This window comes from Megalobrama amblycephala, linkage group LG15 (genome assembly GCF_018812025.1).
Source record: "Megalobrama amblycephala isolate DHTTF-2021 linkage group LG15, ASM1881202v1, whole genome shotgun sequence".
Classification (NCBI taxonomy): domain Eukaryota; kingdom Metazoa; phylum Chordata; class Actinopteri; order Cypriniformes; family Xenocyprididae; genus Megalobrama; species Megalobrama amblycephala.
In genome coordinates, this window is record NC_063058.1 from 16,092,371 (window position 1) to 16,112,897 (window position 20,527).

Below are 20,527 nucleotides of genomic sequence, written 5' to 3' on the forward strand. Positions count from 1 at the left end.
AGATCATATTGACGATAGCATATGTGTTTCAGGTTAAATCCATCCTATCTTTGAGAGAAAATGAGGAAAGTAATACTGATCTGCTCATCTCTATATACAACACTATGAGGAACAAGATGGCCCATCAGCACATGGAAGATATGGTGAATCATGGCTTTAAACGGTCAACCACTTTCATTGCACTGATCCAAACTACCACCTACCTCTGGTTCCTTTGATTCCTCAGGAACGGATGGCTAAAGAAAAGCAGCAGCGGCAGAAAGAGAAAGAGCTGGACCTGTTGGCTCCATTCCAGGCCCGACTGGGACAACCAGAAGCCCTCACGCTCCAGGAAGCACTCCAGCTGAAAACAGACTGTCTGACTGAATTTAAACAGCAGCTTAATAACAAAACCAGCCTCATCCAGAGCAGAATCGCAAAGGCAAGCTAATTCAGTCTAGAAGATTTAGCACATTCTTTAAAGAGTTAGGTCACCCAAAAAAGAAAATTAAGAAAATAAATGTCATTTATTACTCACCCTCATATCGTCCCACATCCGTAAGACCTTTGTTGATCTGAATCCGATGGTTCAGTGAGGCCTCCATTGACAGAATAACACACTCCCTTTTTCAATGCTCAGAAAGCTACTAAAAACATATTTGAAACAGTTCATGTGACTACAGTGTTTCAACCTTAATATTATAAAGCGACAATAATACGTTTTATGCGCCAAAAATAACAAAACAGCGGCTTTATTCCACAATATCCAGTGAAGGGCGATTTCAAAACACCGCTTCATGAAGCTTCGAATCTTTACGAATCATTTGTTTCGAATCAGTGGTTTAGAGCGCCAAAATCACATGATTTCAGTAAATGAGGCTTCGTTACGTCATAAGTGTTTTGAAACTTCAGTAGTTTACGTGACTTTGGCAGTTTGATACACGCTTCGAATCACTGATTCAAAACCTATGATTCGTAAACATTCGAAGCTTCATGAAGCGGTGTTTTGAAATTGCCCTTTACTGGATATTGTTGAATAAAATCGCTGTTTTGTTATTTTTGGCGCACAAAAAGTATTCTCGTCGCTTTATAATATTAAGGTTGAACCACTGTAGTCACATGAACAGTTTAAAATATTTTTTAGTAGCTTTCTGGACCTTGAAAAAGGGAGTGTTATTGCTGGCAATGGAGGCCAGCATAGCTAACAAGCCGTTTCAATCTGATTGGCTGAAATTTTTTTTTTCTCTTTTGAATAGATAAATTGCCCTATAAAGGGTCAGAATAAGCTTGTAGTGAATTTAGATCATCTCAAACTTTGTTCAGGAGACAGAGGAGTTTCAGAAGAAGCAGCAGTGGTACCAGAAGAATAAGCTCAACTTGACCGTTAAAGACGAGGACGATTACCTCACCTACTGCTCTGACGCCAAGTTCAGGATCCACATTCTCAATATGAGACTCAGTCGGTACGCATTTCAAATCATATGTCGAATACTGACCTTTCTGAAGATGGTACAGCTGTAGCTAAATTAACTTTGGAAGTGAATGGGCAGATATTTGCCTTGTCGATTGGCTTGCAAACAAGCACATTGGTACATTTTGCTTTAAAACAGTAAATCTATATGTTGTTTTTGTAGACACAAGGAGAGGGCACCTCAGAAGTATCTGGAGCTGGAGGAGAAACTAAAAAGACATCCAAGGTTGGCCAGTCACTTCTTGTGACACAAGACAAGTGCATCCAAGTGGTCTGCAACACAGTCTTCTTATATGATGATCTGGGACACTCCATGTTTCAGGACATATCTCAAACTGTCACAATATGACTGCAAGGAAGAGATAACACTCTAAAACATCAAGAGTACAAAACAGACGCACCCACTCACAGGCACACACAACACACTATTGTACACACAAATGAACTGGTGTGGCTGTAACAATATGATAAAATAGAGCCAAAAGACTTGAAATCAGATCAGACCCAGATTGATTAAGCTGCGATAAAGCATTTGTTACATTTTTATTGAATTTTGATGTTATGTGTAACAAAATGTCCTCTTCTGTGTTTGACTGTAGTAAAATTAATGCAAAAACTGACACTTCAAATCAACATTTAAAATATATGTATATAAACCTTGACAAAGTTTAAGTATAAATTCAAATTCAGAACTTAATAAAAATAAGTATTTATGTCTAAAAACACTAGATAATTTAAAAGCTACATTATATAGAACTATATAGGAATCTAGTGGTTACACCATGGCATTACAAAAGTTTTACTCCCACCAGATGGCACTAATCTACCTTTAAAAAATTGGATTTTAAATGCCTTGTCTTTATTTTAACATGGAATACTGCTTTAATTGAAAAATATATTAGAAAACAAATTTCATTGGGGAAAAATAGCTAATAAAAATTTTATAAATATTGCAAAGTATCATTAAATACCCTCAAAATATTATTGAACAAAAAAAAGTTGTGCTGTTTAATATTTTTGCAGAAACCATGATAAAACTTTTTAAAGAAAAGTAAAAGCACTCATTTGAAATAGTTTTTGTAACCACGTGTAAGTCTTTGTTGTTGTTTTTTTTTGATCAATTTAATGCACCCTTGCTAAATGAAACTTTAATAAATCTATATTGTAATAGTATTGTACATTGCATAGCCCTACAGACTTAGCCCCTTGAAGTAAAAATTCAGAAGAACATCATTGTATAGTTTGTTAAATTATATAAAAAAATCTTTATTGCCATTTTCACTATAGATTATACACTTAAACTTAATAGCAACACTTCAACACTAATCCGAGTTGGATAATACAAAACAATGCATCAATAACCAACATTCTACAGAGTGCAAAATGTTGGGAATATTATTTAAAGAAAAACTGAATTAACAGCCTTTAGTAATGCAAACTTTATTTACATAAAAAGAAAGATCCAGTACTTCATGCCATGCTCCTTAAAAGAAAGGAATCAATCCTTCAAAAGTTATGAGAGATTCAGAGATGCTTGGAAGAGAGAGCGAGAGAAAAGGCAGAAAGAAAACAGCAAAAATGTCAAACAGTGTTGAACGGAGGAGTTGAGACCAAGTTAAAGCGACATTAATTTAGATTTCTCTAAAATGTCTATTTAAAAAACCAAAACAAGCTTCAGTTACACATATTACAGCATTCTGCACAAGAAAACTGTACACGGAAAATCCTAAATGACACATAAAAGCCTGGTGTGGTTAGACACCGTATGTACAAAAACAACTGTGCACAATACTAACATACAGAAAATGTTTTCTTAATATTATACAATGACAGACCGGGTTATTTATTTTTTCATCCTATTTTCGCAGAACCGTAATCTATGCACGTGTTTACCCTGAAAGACGTCGGGATGGTTGAGTTTAGGGGGAGTCAGCTGACTATCTAGTGCGTTAGCGAAAATGAAGCGAGGCGCCGATCTACTGCCTGTTGCTCTTTATCCTCTCCAGCCTCTTTTTGAGGTCGTCGAGGTTGGAGGCGGGGGAGGAGGAGCGGGTGGGGCTGTGGGAGTGGGACTGCTCCTGCTGGAAGTGCTCACGAGACTCCTTCAGCTGGGATAGTTTGCTGTGGAGCATGTCTGTGGAGGAAGCCACCGATGGTCTCAGGGAGCTCAGAGGAGGTCGGTCTTCCTCAGGCTGCAGGACAACACAAAAACATTTACAACTCCACTTTATATCATGTAAATGTAAAACTATTCCTAAATCTTGTTATAGTAGTTAATACATTGAATATCAAACTTTTTTTTTTTTTTTTTTTTTTTTTTTTAAATATCTTCAATTACTACTACTAAAAACAAATCAAATATTCAAAAATCAAAAGTGTTGTTAATTCATTAAAGAAATATTTCTGTAATATTATACTGTATATTTACATAAATTTATATTTTATATAAATATTTTATAATAAATTTATAAATATTTACTGTAATTGATAAATGGTGTTAAACAATTACAGAGAGAAAAAAACCCTACTTTATACCAACTGATTTTTAATTATTATTAATTATTAATAAGTCCTAAAATTAAGTTATATTATTAATAAACTGTCCATTAAAATGACAGAAAATCTATTTATTTTTTATACTCCTTGATATTTAATGTATTAATGCCTTACCAAATTTTAGGACTAGTATTAGTAATTTATTATTATTCATTATTTTTATTATTATTAATGATTAATAATTAATTATTATTATTATTATTATTATTATTATTATTATTATTATTATGATGATGCATACACCAACTGATCAATTTTTATTAATAAAGTAAATCAAAAGTAGTTATTGATATTTGATGTATTACTGATCCTTTATATAACTCAAAAACTAATAGTTTTTACTATATAATAATTCAAGTCTTTAACCCATTTAAAACAAAAACAAAAATCTAAAATTTTAGTTAATTTGTTAATGTCAAATAGTTAAACAAGAACAAATTATTTGATGTACTTTAAATTTTAGGATTTATATAATAAGTTTTAACTAACAATTAAAAAGAATGAGCTAATGTCAAATATTATTTGACATTGATTTACTGTAATTGATAATTAGTTAAAACACGTATTACAATAAATCATAAAATTTAGTTAAAAGGTATTAAGTCATTATTTTAAATACAAGAAAGATACTGTATTACTGATAAGAAATTAGCCCCCCCAAAAAAAGCTTTCAATATATAATATAAATCTGAGTGCCACAAGGCTCCCAAACCACTTATATAATATCATATAATAAAGTATATATATATATATATATATATATATATATATATATATATATATATATATATATATATATATATATATATATATATATATATATATATATATAATATAATAAATGCATATAATATCAGCTTCATTATCAAAGATTGTAGCAATATGAACATGAAATGAGTCAATAACTAGAGTAAATTGTGTCTTGACCCAAGTTTTACTAAGAGACAAACCGTTGAGTTCTCAAGGCCGCGGCGTTGCCGTAAGATCTTCAGTCTTTCGTAGTAGGCGGCGGCGTTCAGATCTTCTCCGTTGGGCACAGTGCTGGAGCTCGGAGGAAAAGAGTCTGTGCTGTGCTGAGGAATTACTGAAAGAGAACACAGACCTCAGTGTGCTAGAAAAAAAAAATAAAAATAAAATAATAATAGACAATAAAACTTAGGTTTCATAAAGGTTGGTGTAATTCACCTGTGGAGGTCTGGATTCGGCCCTTTCCTTCACGCTCAGACTCAATCATGCGAAGTCCTCGCTCCACATAGCTCTGGAAGAACTGGGACGTGTTCCTCAAGAAGGGCTCGAGGTCTGCGTCAGAGTACTTCTGCTTGTATTCATACAGCTCCGTCAGACCCTGACAAACAACATGCTCGGATTGACTAACGTATTGAGTGGACAACAGCAAATGATTCTGGTCGTTTCCTAGGGCTGGGCATTGACATTTCACAACTCCACTCGATTTCGATTCACAAGCTTGATATACATGAACCTCAACTAATGCTGTAAACTGTACAAGAAACACTGAGTGGCCTTTTCTGAGGTAAATGTCATGTTGTGACGCTGTTTACAAGCTGTTTTATCGATATTTCGGTGGTTGAAACTAATTGATTACACGAGACATGCGGATACTGTATCTTTTCATACCTTCTGATGTTCATTCATTTATTATTTCATGCTGTAACTAGTAGTAAAGCAGAAGAGATGATCAGTTCACATGCTCTTTTGACTGCCGCCGCTTCATTTTAAATTTTTTTGGGGGATTTAAGAATTGACATTGGTGTGTCAAAATCAGAATAGATTAAAATCGAGAAATTCATATTTTTAGCCCAGCCCTATTATTTCCCAAACATTAGACAACTCTTTCCCAAGCTGCAGTTTTACCTCTTTAGTGTTCTCCTTGGAGCCAATCTTTTTAAAGATCTCAGACAGGATGTCACTCACTTTGGCCTTGATCACCTTGTCATCCTATTCAAATTGAAATAAAATTAAAGAAACCACAGCAATTTTTTGTAACAAGATGAATGTTTCAGTTCAGACCCAGCAGAACATACCGATCTGAGGGCGCCCTTCTCTGTGCTCTTGTCAGACTTGAGTCCCGACAGGTTTGCCGAATGCTTGACCACCCGCCTCAGGTGTGCCTCCAGTTCGGACTCGTTGCGGTTCTCAATCATGGACATGTGATCTAATATCTGAGAGAGACATTGACGGATCACTTTCAGCAAAAGGAAAGCATTGCTTTTTTAAACTTTCAGGTTGTTAGGGTGTCAAGCGTACCTTGGCGCCGGTGAGTCTGCAGAGCGTGTGCAGCAGTGTCTTCAGTGTCCGGTGGGGAACGTCACTCTTGAGCTGTTTGAGCTTCTCTTTGGGGAAAACCTTCATGAAGTTGTGCACATCGAGCAGGATGCGGTCCAGATTAATACTGTTAATGGTCTGAGGCAGGAAACGGATCATTCTCCATAGACACTGCACGGGACAGAGAAAGGTGTTTGAATAGAAGAAAGCAAAACTTAAATTTTTTTTTTGGTATATTGAAATCATTCAGACACCTGCAAAGGACCACATGGATGTGAAGCAAAGTAACTAACTAACTCTATTATTTGAAAATTCATGTTTTCACTTGCTCATACACATGTCCCGAAACATCAGGTCATTTGGTACAACTGCTATAAAACATGGAAAATGTAATATTTTAAAAACTATTTAAAAAAATGTTTGATTGTCCTTTTGCTAGCTAGCTAGATATCAGCCTGTTAGCACTTGTCATTCGGTATAACCAAAGACTACAGAACACCACAAGATGCGTCACTCGTATTATGAATGGGAGAAAGTGCAACGTGCAATATGGCGGAATAAGTCCCGCCTTCTAAATAAGAGCCAATCAGCGATTGGTAAAGTCATCGTGTCACTGCAGCGGCCGTTAGAAGCTCCGGTTCCAATAGAAACAGTCAGACGCGCACCTCTGAAATGAGGCACAAGAGACGTGCATTTAGGACTGTGCATGCACAGTAGCTTGATCCAGCCTGAATAATACCGTTTTTTTTGTCATGATTTGAGCGTTTAGAAACAAAAATTTATGAGACAGTTGTGGTCAGATTTCAAATATGAAATTTAATCGAAAGCTTGGCAAACAGCTTTGGAGAATTTGATGTTTCCCCATTCAAAGAGATAGGAGCTGCACTTGAATGCCTGAGAGATGTTTCAAAGATGGCCGGCGAGTGAAATGACTTGTCCTAAAAGGACTTTGATATAACCAAATGCGTCATTCGTTAAAACCAAAATTTTGGTTAAACCGAATGACTTTTTTGGTGACAAATTTTGTCCATCTTTTTTAAAAAACCAAAACAAACAAAACAAAAGCAGTGTTAATCAATAATCAAAAAAACTACAAAATCTCACTGTTAACACTTAAAACTTCAAAATGAATTATATCTCCATTATATTTTGACAAACTTTTTGTCAATGACCCATATACACACACATATATAATATATATAAAAACATGCCAAAATGGATCCACGCGTGTTTGATGACAGCCACCTTCAAAACCAAAAATTCACATTTATATTCAACAAAATGTCTAAAAAAAAAAAACACAATCAGCAAAAAAAAAAAAAAAAAAAAAAAAAAAGGCAGATGTATGGCAGATATGTATGGCATTGCTGCGCATGATTCATCAGTGCATGTTATTATGAGTTCATGTCAAATGAACCTTTTTGGGTGTGTGAGTGGAATTAAGCATGTGTGACCAATTTCTTTTAATTATTTAAATTTAATAAAAAAAAAAAAAAAAATATTAAAAAGATAAAATTAAAGTCCCACCTAAATATTTCCCACTTAATTGACATGACTTCTGGGTGTGTAATAAAAAGTAATAGCCAATTAAATCATTTTTCCATCATGATTTGACTAGAGTGTGGAAAGTGAAGTATTTAGAAAAGAAGCCTACTATATGACGCAATTGAAACGTCAACATACATGTATGCCCAAACAAAGTGTGTCAGTTTTACCTTCATGACAAGTTCAGAGAACATGGGGGAGCCGGCGGTGCTGATAAGACTGTCCTGCAGCAGCACCAGCAAAGCACTGTAAAGAAAACAATGACCTTTACTCTACAACCAATCGATTACAGTCTGTTTTGTGTACTATGCTGTAAAAATTTGGCCAACACAGCAAAGGTTCATGGAGGCGGCCTGTACCCCAGCAGAGCTGCACTGCTAACCTTAGGATGTTGGTCTGGTCGGATTTCTCCAGCACTCGAACCACAAGCAGGTTGACGGAGCGAATGAGCTGCTGCCCGTCCTCGATGTCCTCCACTCTGGAGTCCAACATCAGCGTGATTAGACCATGCATCAGGTCCTTCAGGACGCCCATGGAGGCCTCCCGCGCCAGACTCTCCATCGAGAACAGCTGGAAACAGACACACAGTGACTCAGCACACCAATGAACGGTGACTTTTGTTTGTTTTGCAGAAACTCGATGCATTTTAATGCGTAAATGATTTTCTGCAAACAAAAGCCATTTGTTTCTGGCAATACAATACCAGATGTGTTCAGAAATTCAAGCAAAAGTTCTCTTCCCAAACTAAAAGTAAAGCTGCACTCACAGAGAGCATGTTTCCAATGATGCAGCTGTAGAGTTTGAAGATGTCCTTCTTGTCCAGCCGATCGTCGGCCATGTGCGTGTTGTAAATGAGCCGCAGCTGCATGAAAGTGGCGATGAGGAACTGGTCGATGTGTCCAGACATGGCTTCCGCTTTGTCCGCCTGCCTCAAGACCTCATCAATCTGCAGGATGTCACAGGGAAATGTGTTAAGCATATTCACTTTCGGCCAAACTGATTTTGTTGCTAGAAACATTAGGGCTTTTTACAATGCGCTTAACCCCAGGTTATCATCGTTCTAAATGCCGTTTTTAACCCTGGGTAGAGGAACATTTCACAACTTAACCCAGGGTTTAAGAATGTACATTTTGAAACCGATTATGAACACCCAGGATTAATTGTTAACCCCGGGTAAAACATGAGCAGTGTGAAACATGAAGCAAGATAACCCAGGATTGTGTTTAGCAGAGTTTAGAATGACCCAGGGTTAACTATTTAAAGTGTGAAAAGCCCTATTATCCCTAGCTAAAAGCATATAAATTCTATGAACATTAAGGTGGGATATCCAAACAATAGAAGCACCCACCTGTGCCAAGGCCTGGATACTAGTGTTGATGTCCCCACTGGCCACCTGTGAGATGACGAAGTTGATGGTGGAGGCAGTGCTATTGTGAATGTCGTCGAAATGAGGAGAGACTGAACGCATCCTGAACACAACAAAAACAGGATTTAAACCATTTAACAAGAGTGATACGCCATAGCATTTCAGAAGCCAACATATTTCAACATGTAATACATTTAAAGGGTTAGTTCACCCAAAAATGAAATTTCTGTTATGATTACTCTCATATCATTAAACACCCGTAAGACCTTCAACCTTCTTATGGGTTTGGAACAACTTGAGGGTGAAATTTCATTTTTGTGTGAACAACCCTTTAACAGACTCCAAACAAGACCTCTATTGGGCTAAACTCTTACTTGCGCTCAGGAATCATGACCGGCTCCAGAACTTCATCCAGTTTGTGCTGCACCAGGTCGGGGATATCGCTGGCACATGTGTGGTTGTTCTCGAACACGTCCAAATCCAACTGAAACTCTTTAGGGATGGACGGAGCCGACTGCTCTAAGTGAGCGTTCTGTGCCCGGGCTTGACTGTTGAAAATGGAGGAAAACATCACTTTGTTGCATTTTTTTGATTATCCCCCCCAAATTCTGATTCACTACCAGCAAAAACAAAAACAAGTATTAAAGCACGTATCCACTTACAATGATTTTTTTTGTTTTGTTTGATTCCTTTGTGAAGTTCAAACTGCGTTTCAATTAAATGGTTCAAAACTGGTTCAGTGATTCATTTGGCCATTTGGCCAATCTCACTCAAGATTGTATTAAACATATTTCATAAGTATATACATGTGTACATTCCCGTTTAAATGTTTGAGAGTCAGTAAGTTGATTTAAAAAAAAGAAGAAAAGAAAAAAAAAAGCAGCACAATTTAACACTGATAATAAATGTTTCTTGAGCAGCAAATAAAAATATGAGAATATTAATGGTTGCTGAAAACTCCGCTTTGCAATCACAAGAATAAGTTAGTAAAAAAATAATAATAGTAATTAATTAATAAATAATAGTAATAGTTTAATTATTAAATAAACGCAGCCTTGCGAGCTTAAGGTTTTAAAAAAACATTTACCAAATGTGTTCATATATTTCACAAGTATATTGGTGCATAAATTTAATATTTTTCATGGTTCATTTTGTGAATCACTGTGAAAACATGCTTTATAAACTATAATATCTATACTGTATTTTATTCCTTACATTAAATAATCTCAATCGCAAATACAATCAAATAAGGTGCAAAAATATTTAGCTATATCAACTGTATAATCCAATAGTTTCCCTTATATTTCAGTCCAGTTTTTTTGTGATCTCTAGACCTCCAGGATGTCAGATGCCTTGTGAGCAGTGGCTACAGCAGTACGGCAGTACTTACATCCTGTAAGTGCGATACATTATTCTGTCCATGGAGGGCAGCGAAGAAAAGAAAGGAATAGTAAGAGGAGAAAAGAGAGGCTCAGGATTAAGAAACTACATGCAATGACAAGAGGATAGAACGAGACAGACAGAATTAGACTATGGCCGCATACAAAGTATTATTACACATGGGTGAAGAATTCCCATTTTGGCCAACTTGCCCATATAATACCCTTGCATTTCAAATGATCAGTTAGGAGTGCATGACAAAAGAGTGACAAAATGTTTGAAGACTTAGTGGTACATACTTGAGCTTGTTGGGCACTTCCTCTTGCGCAGGCTTGCGGAGGAAGGTTGCATTGGGATTGGTGGGTTGCTCTCTCTGGGGTCGCTCCTGTTTGGTTGGGGCCACAGGCGTCTTCTTGGCCGAACGTTTGATTCTCTCCTCAAGCATGCTCATTTCTTTCTCGGAGAGCTTGACATATTATAAAACAATTAATTAAAGTTGAGTTTAGCATGACATCACACCCAACATGAACTGGATAGCACTGCATATTTTGAAATAATGTCATATTTTTGGATCCCTTTAAAAGTGCCCTAGAATTCAAAATTGAATTTATCTTGGCATAGTTAAATAAGAATTCAGTACATGGAAATGATATACATTGAGTCTCAAACACCGTTGTTTCCTCCTTATATAAATCTCATTTGTTTAAAAGACCTCCAAAGAACAGGCGAATCTCAACATAACACTGACTGTTACGTAACAGTCGGGATCATTAATATGTACGGCCCCAATATTTGCATATGCCAGCTCATGATCAAGCATTAGACAAGGGCAGAATGTCTGGATGTGCACAGCTGAATCAACAGACTAGGTAAGCAAGCAAGGACAATAGCGAAAAATGGCAGATGGAGCGATAATAACTGACATGATCCATGATATCATGATATTTTTAGTGATATTTGTAAATTGTCTTTCTCAATGTTTTGTTAGCATGTTGCTAATGTACCGTTAAATGTGGTTAAAGTTACCATCGTTTATTACTGTATTCACGGAGACAAGAGCCGTCGTTATTTTCATTATTAAACACTTGCAGTCTGTATAATTCATAAACAACTTCATTCCTTATAAATCTCTCCAACAGTGTAGCATTAGCCATTAGCCACGGAGCACAGCCTCAAATTCATTCAGAATCAAATGTAAACATCCAAATAAATACAATACTCACATAATCCGATGTATGCATGCAGTATGCATGACGAACGCTTTGTAAAGATCCATTTTGAGGGTTATATTAGCTGTGTGAACTTTGTTTATGCTGTTAAAGGCGAGCGTGAGCATTTAAAGGGGCCGCAGCCTAAATCGGCTCATATTTAATGATGCCCCAAAATAGGCATAAATAGGCAGTTAAAAAAAATTAATAAAAATATCTATGGGGTATTTTGAGCTGAAACTTCACAGACACATTCAGGGGACACCTTAGACTTATATTGCATCTTTTAAAAAGACATTCTACGGCACCTTTAATGTTATTTTCATATAAATGATTTTCTAATCATTTCTACTTTAACATTATGTAAAATAAACATACATTTCAGCAATTGAAATTTAATTTCAATCAGACTTATATTGGCTTTATATCAGCCATCCAGCTCTAAGACATCGGCATCAGCCATATATTAAAAAGAGAAAAAAAAAAAATGTAATAATCGGTCGACCACTATTCATTACTGTCTGAAACATGTTTGAGGGTAACTGGCATCTTACATTGCCGATGAGTTTGAAGACCTGGTCTCCACAGGTGTTATAGGCAGCCACGACGGTATTGAGAGCAGCATTGCGGACCGTAGTGTCACGGTCTCCGATGTGAACGGCGATTTCTTTAAGAGCCTTGGCCGGAGTCGGCTGGCACACATTCATACCAAAGTTCTCAATCAGGCATCCAAGCTCCTCAAGACATTCTGAAGAACAAATAAGACCAAAACGTCATGATTAAGACACTTTCTACTGTAAAAAGACTGTTTATGTTTGAGAAACCAAATCCATGTGCATTTACCAGATCTCTGCTTGGAGTTCTTTGATTTGGTTCCCTCCATAAGGAAGGGGAAGACTTTACTGGCTGCATAGACTTTACACAGCATCGTCAGAATAGCACGGACGTCTTTGCGCACCACATCTTTTGATTCTCCAACCTGCGTTGAGGGCAGGGAACCGAAAAGGACCATGTTACGCTGCATTTCAACTAATTAGACGTCTTTGTTGTCCAAAGATAATAATAGATCACCTTGAGGATCAGGTAGGGGATGAAGGAAGAGGCCTCATAGTCGCTGAGCTGGTAGTTCTTCCTGCTCAGCATGGTGAAGAGCAGCTTGAGGAACTCCAGGGCTTTCATCAGCACACTGGTGTTGGTGTCAAAGAACCGCAAGGTGAACCACTTCAACACCAGGTCCAGACAGCCAATCACAGCATCATACTCCACCTCCATGTGCTGGAAAACGGTTAACAAGTTAAGTCTAGTACAATTTGATATGATTGCAGACTCAGCAACTGTTGTGTGACTAACCTCGATCATGGCTCCAATAGCTTTTACATGGCGCTGAAAGTCAAAGTGGAAGAGTTCGTCTTGGAGCCACTTGGCCAGACATGTCGACATTTGAGTCTTCAGCTGCTCCACATACTCGTCACGAGGAGTCATGAAATTCCACTTTAGAATCTAGAGAAGAGTTTGGATTTGGTAACCCTTCAGTGCTAGTCAATAGTACAGACAAATGTTGTTCACATGGACAAAAGCTGCTCACCTTTAAGGCCCTCTCTTCCTTGATCCTCTGCTCTTTGCCATTGGGAACAAAGATGAAGATAGGACCAGATCTGTCCTCCTCATCCTTTGCCCCAGCCTTAACTGGAGGTTTCTTACCCACAACACCCTAAAGTATCAGGAAAAGTCATGTTACCCTCAATCTACAACAAATCCTTTAAATGGTATTCAGAACAGAACAAGAATGAAAAATAAAAGTAGCTATATAAACATCAAAATAAATTAATTTTAAGCAAAACTGAAACAGAAAACAGTCTTTGGGCTTACATTGCCTACCTCTCTCATTTGGCACAAATCCAAAAGGTTTCCATATTCACAATGTATTTGGATGCTAAACTTATTAGGCCTGTGTAAACTAGACTTTGTACTTCACTCACTTTCCAATATTCACGTAAAACATCATCCTTCACATGTGGAAATGTTCTTGGCATAACCACAGAGGGTCACGCTAAACAGCACAGATTGTACTACAGACAATTTAAATTAAAGCAGTGTAACTTATGTTTGGTTGACTTTCATTTTGATAATGAACAGGCTGCCATGTCAAGTTAGCAATGCTAGAACTGATATTTGTGCAAGCATGAGGGCCCTGCGCGATCACTTGAATGGTTTCCTTATAACAGCTGAAAACTTAAAATACTCCATTTATGGTCATTACAGATAAGCGCAAGGCATCATTCGAAACTTTAAAAGAGTTTACATGTGTACACTTACAATAAAAACCAAAAACATTGTGCTTTTAAAAAAAAAAAAAAAACCTTTCTGATGTCCTTTTCGTTTCTGCGAACTTGTTTTTGGAGTGTGTCACAAAAATGAGACTTTGCAATTTGATCATCACACAGTCACAATACAATTTTAGTTTTATTTTGATTAATTGTTCAGCCTTAATTTTCACTACCAAAATTGGACCGGACCATTGTGGCTGTATAATAAAGAAGGTGGAAAGGAAGGTTATGAATCAGTTTACATTACATGCAGTGCTTCCCCACCAAACTGTGCCACCTCACACCAGCTCCACTGGTGCTCTGTAGGAGATACTAATACCTTCTCGCTGTTAGGCGTCCCTCTCGAGAGCCTGTTTTGTTTAGCATTATCTTTCTCTCCCTTCACCTTGAGCTCCATGCTCTCGTTCTAGTGCACAAAATGACACTTTAGAGAGCAACACATTTAAAATGCTAAAATACAGAACCCAATTCATCTTAACACTTGAGTTTTATAGAGAAAAAAAAAAAAAAAAAAAAAAAAAAAATAGGCATAAACCCAAATTCACTTTCAATAGCGTTATCTTTTACAGTTCAAAAGAAGCCTCTGTCATTGTCTTCCCATGAACATTCCCTTTTGTGTTTCAGATCACAGATCGGACAAGGTTTTAAATTGTTCATGAGCAGCAACTCCCTACAAAAGCAGAAACACTGAAATGTGCCACACCTTTTTAGCTGCAGGACCTGCTGGTTTAGCTTTCTTTGTGTCTGGTTTGGGTTCTGGTTCACTGAAATCTTCACTGGGACTTTGGTTCCTGGCTGGAGCTGTAAAATAAAGACATTCAGCATCTTTAATAGATCTCAAATTGGAGTTTCTAATTTACATTTTCAGAACACCTGATTTTACATCACAAATATGATTCAAAAGCAGGGCTGGAAAAATCTGGCCCTCATGATCCAATGTCCTTTCTGCAGGAAAATGGATCTTAAGGGCCAGAGTTGCCCACTCCTGTTCAAAATAGCTCAAACCAGCCAGGCAGTGGTGGTCATGTTAGCTGTGGTTAAAGGGAACGCAAGTGAACCTGAAGCTGGTTTGGCAGCATGAGCATTGGAGGCGGGTTTGGAAGCTGCAGCTTTGGCAGGAGCTGCAGGCTTGGCTGGCATCACGGCCCTGGCCTTCTCCAGCATGCCAACCACCTGGTCCTTTGAAGCCGGCTGTAGAAAGACAAGAGGGCAAGAGTGACGTTACACAACTGCTTTTCGCTGGTCAAAAGTTGATCCATGTGTCCTCGTCTTAATAACCGTGTACATTACCATTCATAAAATTGGGGTCACTTAGATAATTTTATTTAAAATTTCTATTCAACAAGGACAAATTAAATTAATTAAAAAAGCTGATCTTCTGAACTTTCTATTCAAAGAATACATTAAAATATTAAGCAGCAGAAATGTTTGAGCACCAATTCAGCATATTAGAATGATTTTTGAAGGATCATTTGACAAGTCAAACAAGCCCAGCTCCAAGGTTAGGGCAAACTTGCCTTCAGTTTGCCAGTAGCCTTGACCATCTTCTCATAGCTCAGGTGCATCATGAAGGTGGGGAGGGCATCCTGAGCTTTCTTGCGCACATCGCCGCTGCGGTCCTCCAGGCAGGTGTACAGGTGAGGCACACACAGCATGAGGTCCGCAGGCACCGTACGTAGGGTGGGCAGCTTCTCAGCCAGCCAGCCCAGCAACTATAAAATTTAAGCAGCATTTTAGCTTCTGATCATTGACCAAATAAAACAGGATAAAAACCTTTCAAAAACAGTTTTATGTGGAGTTGTGTGGCTTTTAGACCATGTCTAATGATGCTTTTCCACTGCATGGGACAGCTCGCTTAAAAATTACCTCCTTGGTGGAGGTTCCAAGCGTGCCATGCCGATACTGAAATGTGACGTGTAATAACTGATTGATCAGAGAGAATCGTCAATACCAGCATCATTGGATTTGAAACGAGACAGAAATAGTAACAGCCACCGCAGAATCATTTGTCCACGCAACTTTATTAAACGACTTGCGTTAAACGACCATCACACAACTTGAAAACGAAATGACTGTATCGTGGTCAGTAGATGAGGTGCAGACCCGTTGGTAGCCGAGAAGCAGATCTACGGCAGTAGAGGCAGCACAACTATATGAACAGTCTATAATCCCACCCACTTTGAAGCAGTACTAAACTGCAGTGGAAAAGCAAGCCAAACTGAGCCGTTCCATACTGAGCCATACCACGCAGTGGAAGAGCGCCATAAAAGGCCATTTGGGTGTTAGAACAAAAACATGTAGAGGAAACAAATACTTCCCAGATATGCAATTAGCCCTAAAAAGCCTATTGTATCATATCTGATACACAAAGAAAGTCCTCTAATTCAACATGACCAAAGCTTTGCTGAAAAACATGTTGCAATCTACAACATTTACATTTTATAAAGTATATGCAAGAATAACTTTTATATTGCATATTTAATTTGTACACCCCTTAATCATATTGCATTGCATTATGTTTTGCTCCCTTACAGTAAAAGCTATAGAACTTTGATCATAAAACTAAGCATTTAAATATCCAAGACATTATTGGGAGATAGAGCGAAAACTGATATTTATATATGCATTTCATGCAAGTAGTCTGTAATAAGATTTCTCTGATTTACATTAGAAGCAATCAGAATTTCATCTTTTTGGTCATAAATATCAGCAACTGCACCAAATTGCATATATTTGCTCAGTTTGTGCTTCTGAATATATTTTTCCTATATCATACAATGAGCCACAAATGCCTCATGCATCAAACATGTAACATGAAGAGAAAAAAAAAAAACCTGTGTTTTACACAGGGTTAAACGAGTGTGTTTTTACCTCCTGTCTGAGGAAGGGGTTTTCCTTCTTGAGCTCCTCTGATAGGTCTTCTCCTTCAAGCCACTCCTTCATTCCAGTCTGCTCCACCCAAGCGTTCAGGGTCGTCATGGCAGCAGCACGGACGTTAGCCTGAAAGAGTCAAATTTCAAGCAAATTAGAAACCTCAAGCTAGAGCATTGAATAGTTATCTAAACAGCCATACAAGCAACACAAGCTTGTGTGATTCCACACCTTAAAGTGCCCCTATTATGGACTTTTGAAAATGACCTTTCATGTGTGTAACATAGCTCTAAGTGAATGAAAACATCCTGCAAAGTTTTAAATCTGAAAGTGCACAGAGTCAGTTAAACGAGTCGTTTGTAATACGAATCCGTTTCGTTGTGATGTCACAACGAAACATTAGCATATTGCCTGCCTACTTATTGCGTGTACAATCTTGTTGTGTTCCCATCATTTTACTGAAGACTGCTTCTCAAAACCTCGGGTAGCTTAACGCAGGATTCACAAAACGCTGGGTCTTAAAATATGGATCAATGCCCAGTTTATTTGGACCAGCTTGCTCCTCTAAATCTCAACCTGGAAGTATGATTAATAATTGATGTTTATATTTTCTAGCGATCGTTCGAAATTCGCAGTTTTGTATGTTATGTTGTGTAACGTACACCCTAGTCCATGTCTCCTACCAACCAGCTTACTCATGTTTCTGTAGTTCTGCTATTCAGATGAGGGTCCAATATTTGTCTAAAAATGTGTCGATTAATGCAGCTTGTCTGTCTTAATTTTTGGAGTATGGAGGATGGAGCACGATTTTTATTTACAAAGTTTAAGGTTAATGCATTATCAGCAATTCACATTGGTGCTCGGCTAACGTGGGAGTTTACAACATAACTGTGTATCGCTTTCGCTTACATAAAATGTAAAAACTTTTACTCTGCTTTTTTTGATTATTATAATAGCGGAGCTTCATCTGTATTGTAATAGGATGTTAAGATGCTAGTCCGTGCTAACTAGTTGAAGTATTCTCTCTGTAAACCGTAAACACCCACTGTAACGACAAACAATGATATAGCCATTTTTTACTTTAAGTTATGACGATGGTTCAAAATTCCCAAAACAATTAACCTTAAAAAAAGGCATAATAGGGACACTAAGTGCAACAAACAGACCCCCAATCAGTGCATACTTGAGGGTTTCATACCTTGCTGTCACCGAGAACAGTGATGACAGGAATTCCCAGGTTCTTGACGTGCTGTTTGAGAGACGGACCCATGGCAGTGGCTATCTGCTGCAGAATATTGAGAGTCTGCTGGACCTACAGACACATGTTATGTGATTACAGCCATGTCTTTAATAGAATGCTACAACTGAAATGCCTGTGTGGCAATAGGCAACAAAAATAAATAAATGTGATAAAGACTAATCATACTGATATTAGAGTAAGAAATTTGCATTACCAGTAGTTTGTTGGAGTCATTGAGACGGCCCTTCAGTGCCATCGGCAGCTCACCAATGCTGGCCTGGATGAATTTGGCCTCAGAAATGATGGCCGCCACCTCATCAAGACCCTCCTTTCTGACCTTCCAGTTCTTGTCACTGATCTTTGACACCATGTCATATGTGATTTTATCACTGTGAACATGAAAATCAATCTATTAACACTCTGAGGTCTAAAAACGCGCCGGCGCGTTTTGCAGGTTTTTTTTCACATTGCAGCAAAACAGACTTAAAATACTCTGTCATTTGTTGTCATAGAGACATAAGTAATACATCAATTGAAAATATAGAATATTTCCTTTTATTTGTATACACTCAGAGTAAAAACAAAATGTTGTGCTTTTTGTAAAATAAAGAAAACTAACATGATGCGTGATCTCTCATCTCCCTCTGAACGAAGTCCAATCTGATAGTTCTCAGAAAATGAAGTGTAACTTAGTGAATACTAATCACAAAAAATTCATACTTATGTCTAACAAAACGTTGAAATGTCAGGTTTTAAATCGTGCAAGTCAAATCGAAAACAAACATTCTGTGTTTATGTAATCTGTATGAAAAGAGAGCCATGTCAGAAGTCCGTGATTCAGCTCATTACCCACTAATGCGGCCACGCCCACGGAGCCAGCGCTATTCACAGGCAAATTCAGAGACAACACATGCATTCATCATCTCAATCGTGTATTTATTGCCTTGAAAATTGTTTATCTGGATGAAAAAGCCATGGTTAGCGATCTCTGGAAGACATGCAGTAAATTCCTGTTTGTTTTCTTCTATTGATAAGTTTTAAGTGAGTTTTTGTTTCTTTAGCGCCCTCCGGCTGTAGTATGAATTGGTAAACACCATTCATGGAATATCGTCTTCTTCTTAGGTGAATTTGTGGACTAAATGCACAGAGCGCCCTCCGGCTGCAGTATGAATTGCAAACACCAGCGCTCATAGAGATAACAATGAATATTAAATAAAAAATAACTCCTTGTATAGAAAATTGACATAAACATATGAAAATCCTATATTTCTCCAAATGTGCATGCTTTTAAACTAAAAGCCTATATTCAGACTCTTTGCATCACAGAAATACATTATATTTTAAAGTATAATATAAAACCATTATTTTACATTGTAATAACATTTTTCTGTATGTTTCATATACCATGATGAGCTTGAGACATCACAGAAGTTTTTTTTCACAGCCTACCTGACTGAAATGCCTCATTAATATGCAAGTCTTTTCAGGTCATTACTATTCAATTCTTTTGTCTTCACAGGTGAGAATGAGCCATTATTCATGGAGATTCACGCCTCCTCGCATACCGTGTTTCTTGGCAAAAAGTGTCTTACAAAAACTAAATCAGTATATTGTTATAAATGAAAGAGTAGTCAGCATAATTTTTACATAATTTTGAAGCAAAAACTCTAGTCTACAACCTTCAATACCCAAAAGTCTTGTGAACACAGATTTAATATACTTTTATTGGCCTTATATCAGTGACTTAAGTTTTTTGTTTTTTCAGTAACCACGCATAAACGTTATTCCTTCAAAAACACAAACATGTACACACATGTTCCTCACATATTATGGTAGCCTAGTTTGTGCTGAATACAGTGTAATGACACTTGTGTCATTAATATGTTTATGAACAACTGAAAAAAGCACAAATGTCAGGGCATGTCAAAACTTCTCCAGGCCCCAAATCAGCCTCAGACTCCAGAGGGTTAACCTGAACATTTTTTTTAACCAGCATCCAAAGCTGCCTGATGAATCCATTATTTGAAAGCATGGCCACACTCTCACTAACCTGATATCAGTTCTGGGCAGCAGGTCCATGATGTCTCCAGCTCCACCGTCCACCTCCTCTTCTTCAGCCGCATCTCCCTCCTCCTCAGCTCCTGCTTTTTTGGCGCCACGGATTGGGGCAGGAGGAGACTGACCTTGCATCTATTCAAGATAGAATGACAAAGCGAAAATTCAGATTTAACAAGAAAAACAAAAATAAAAGAAGGATTTAAAACATTAGCACCAACGGTCTATAAAAATCAGCATGAATCC

At 37.5% G+C, this 20,527-nt stretch overlaps 2 protein-coding genes across 3 annotated transcripts in view; one reads left to right on the top strand and one right to left on the bottom strand.

Moving 5' to 3' along the window:
* ccdc135 (coiled-coil domain containing 135) overlaps positions 1–10,823 on the top strand; it is a 24,344-nt gene extending 13,521 nt beyond the window's left edge. For both annotated transcript variants that reach the window (XM_048159300.1, XM_048159301.1), the window contains 5 exons: positions 33–143; positions 227–421; positions 1,303–1,442; positions 1,614–1,676; positions 10,533–10,823. In XM_048159300.1, the coding sequence (XP_048015257.1) occupies positions 33–143; positions 227–421; positions 1,303–1,442; positions 1,614–1,676; positions 10,533–10,599 (576 nt within the window). In that variant the 3' untranslated portion in view covers positions 10,600–10,823. The remainder of the gene's footprint in view (positions 1–32; positions 144–226; positions 422–1,302; positions 1,443–1,613; positions 1,677–10,532) is intronic.
* The window catches only part of ckap5 (cytoskeleton associated protein 5), a 27,753-nt gene continuing 10,100 nt past the window's right edge, over positions 2,875–20,527 (bottom strand). The window contains 24 exon segments of the mRNA XM_048159299.1: positions 2,875–3,642; positions 4,957–5,090; positions 5,192–5,351; positions 5,879–5,962; positions 6,049–6,186; positions 6,272–6,460; positions 8,005–8,080; positions 8,217–8,404; positions 8,601–8,780; positions 9,183–9,303; positions 9,575–9,748; positions 10,880–11,046; positions 12,343–12,536; positions 12,632–12,767; positions 12,860–13,063; positions 13,139–13,288; positions 13,374–13,499; positions 14,819–14,916; positions 15,174–15,306; positions 15,633–15,827; positions 16,987–17,115; positions 18,185–18,298; positions 18,441–18,615; positions 20,277–20,416. Coding sequence (XP_048015256.1) covers positions 3,427–3,642; positions 4,957–5,090; positions 5,192–5,351; positions 5,879–5,962; positions 6,049–6,186; positions 6,272–6,460; positions 8,005–8,080; positions 8,217–8,404; positions 8,601–8,780; positions 9,183–9,303; positions 9,575–9,748; positions 10,880–11,046; positions 12,343–12,536; positions 12,632–12,767; positions 12,860–13,063; positions 13,139–13,288; positions 13,374–13,499; positions 14,819–14,916; positions 15,174–15,306; positions 15,633–15,827; positions 16,987–17,115; positions 18,185–18,298; positions 18,441–18,615; positions 20,277–20,416 — 3,621 coding nt within the window. The 3' untranslated portion in view covers positions 2,875–3,426.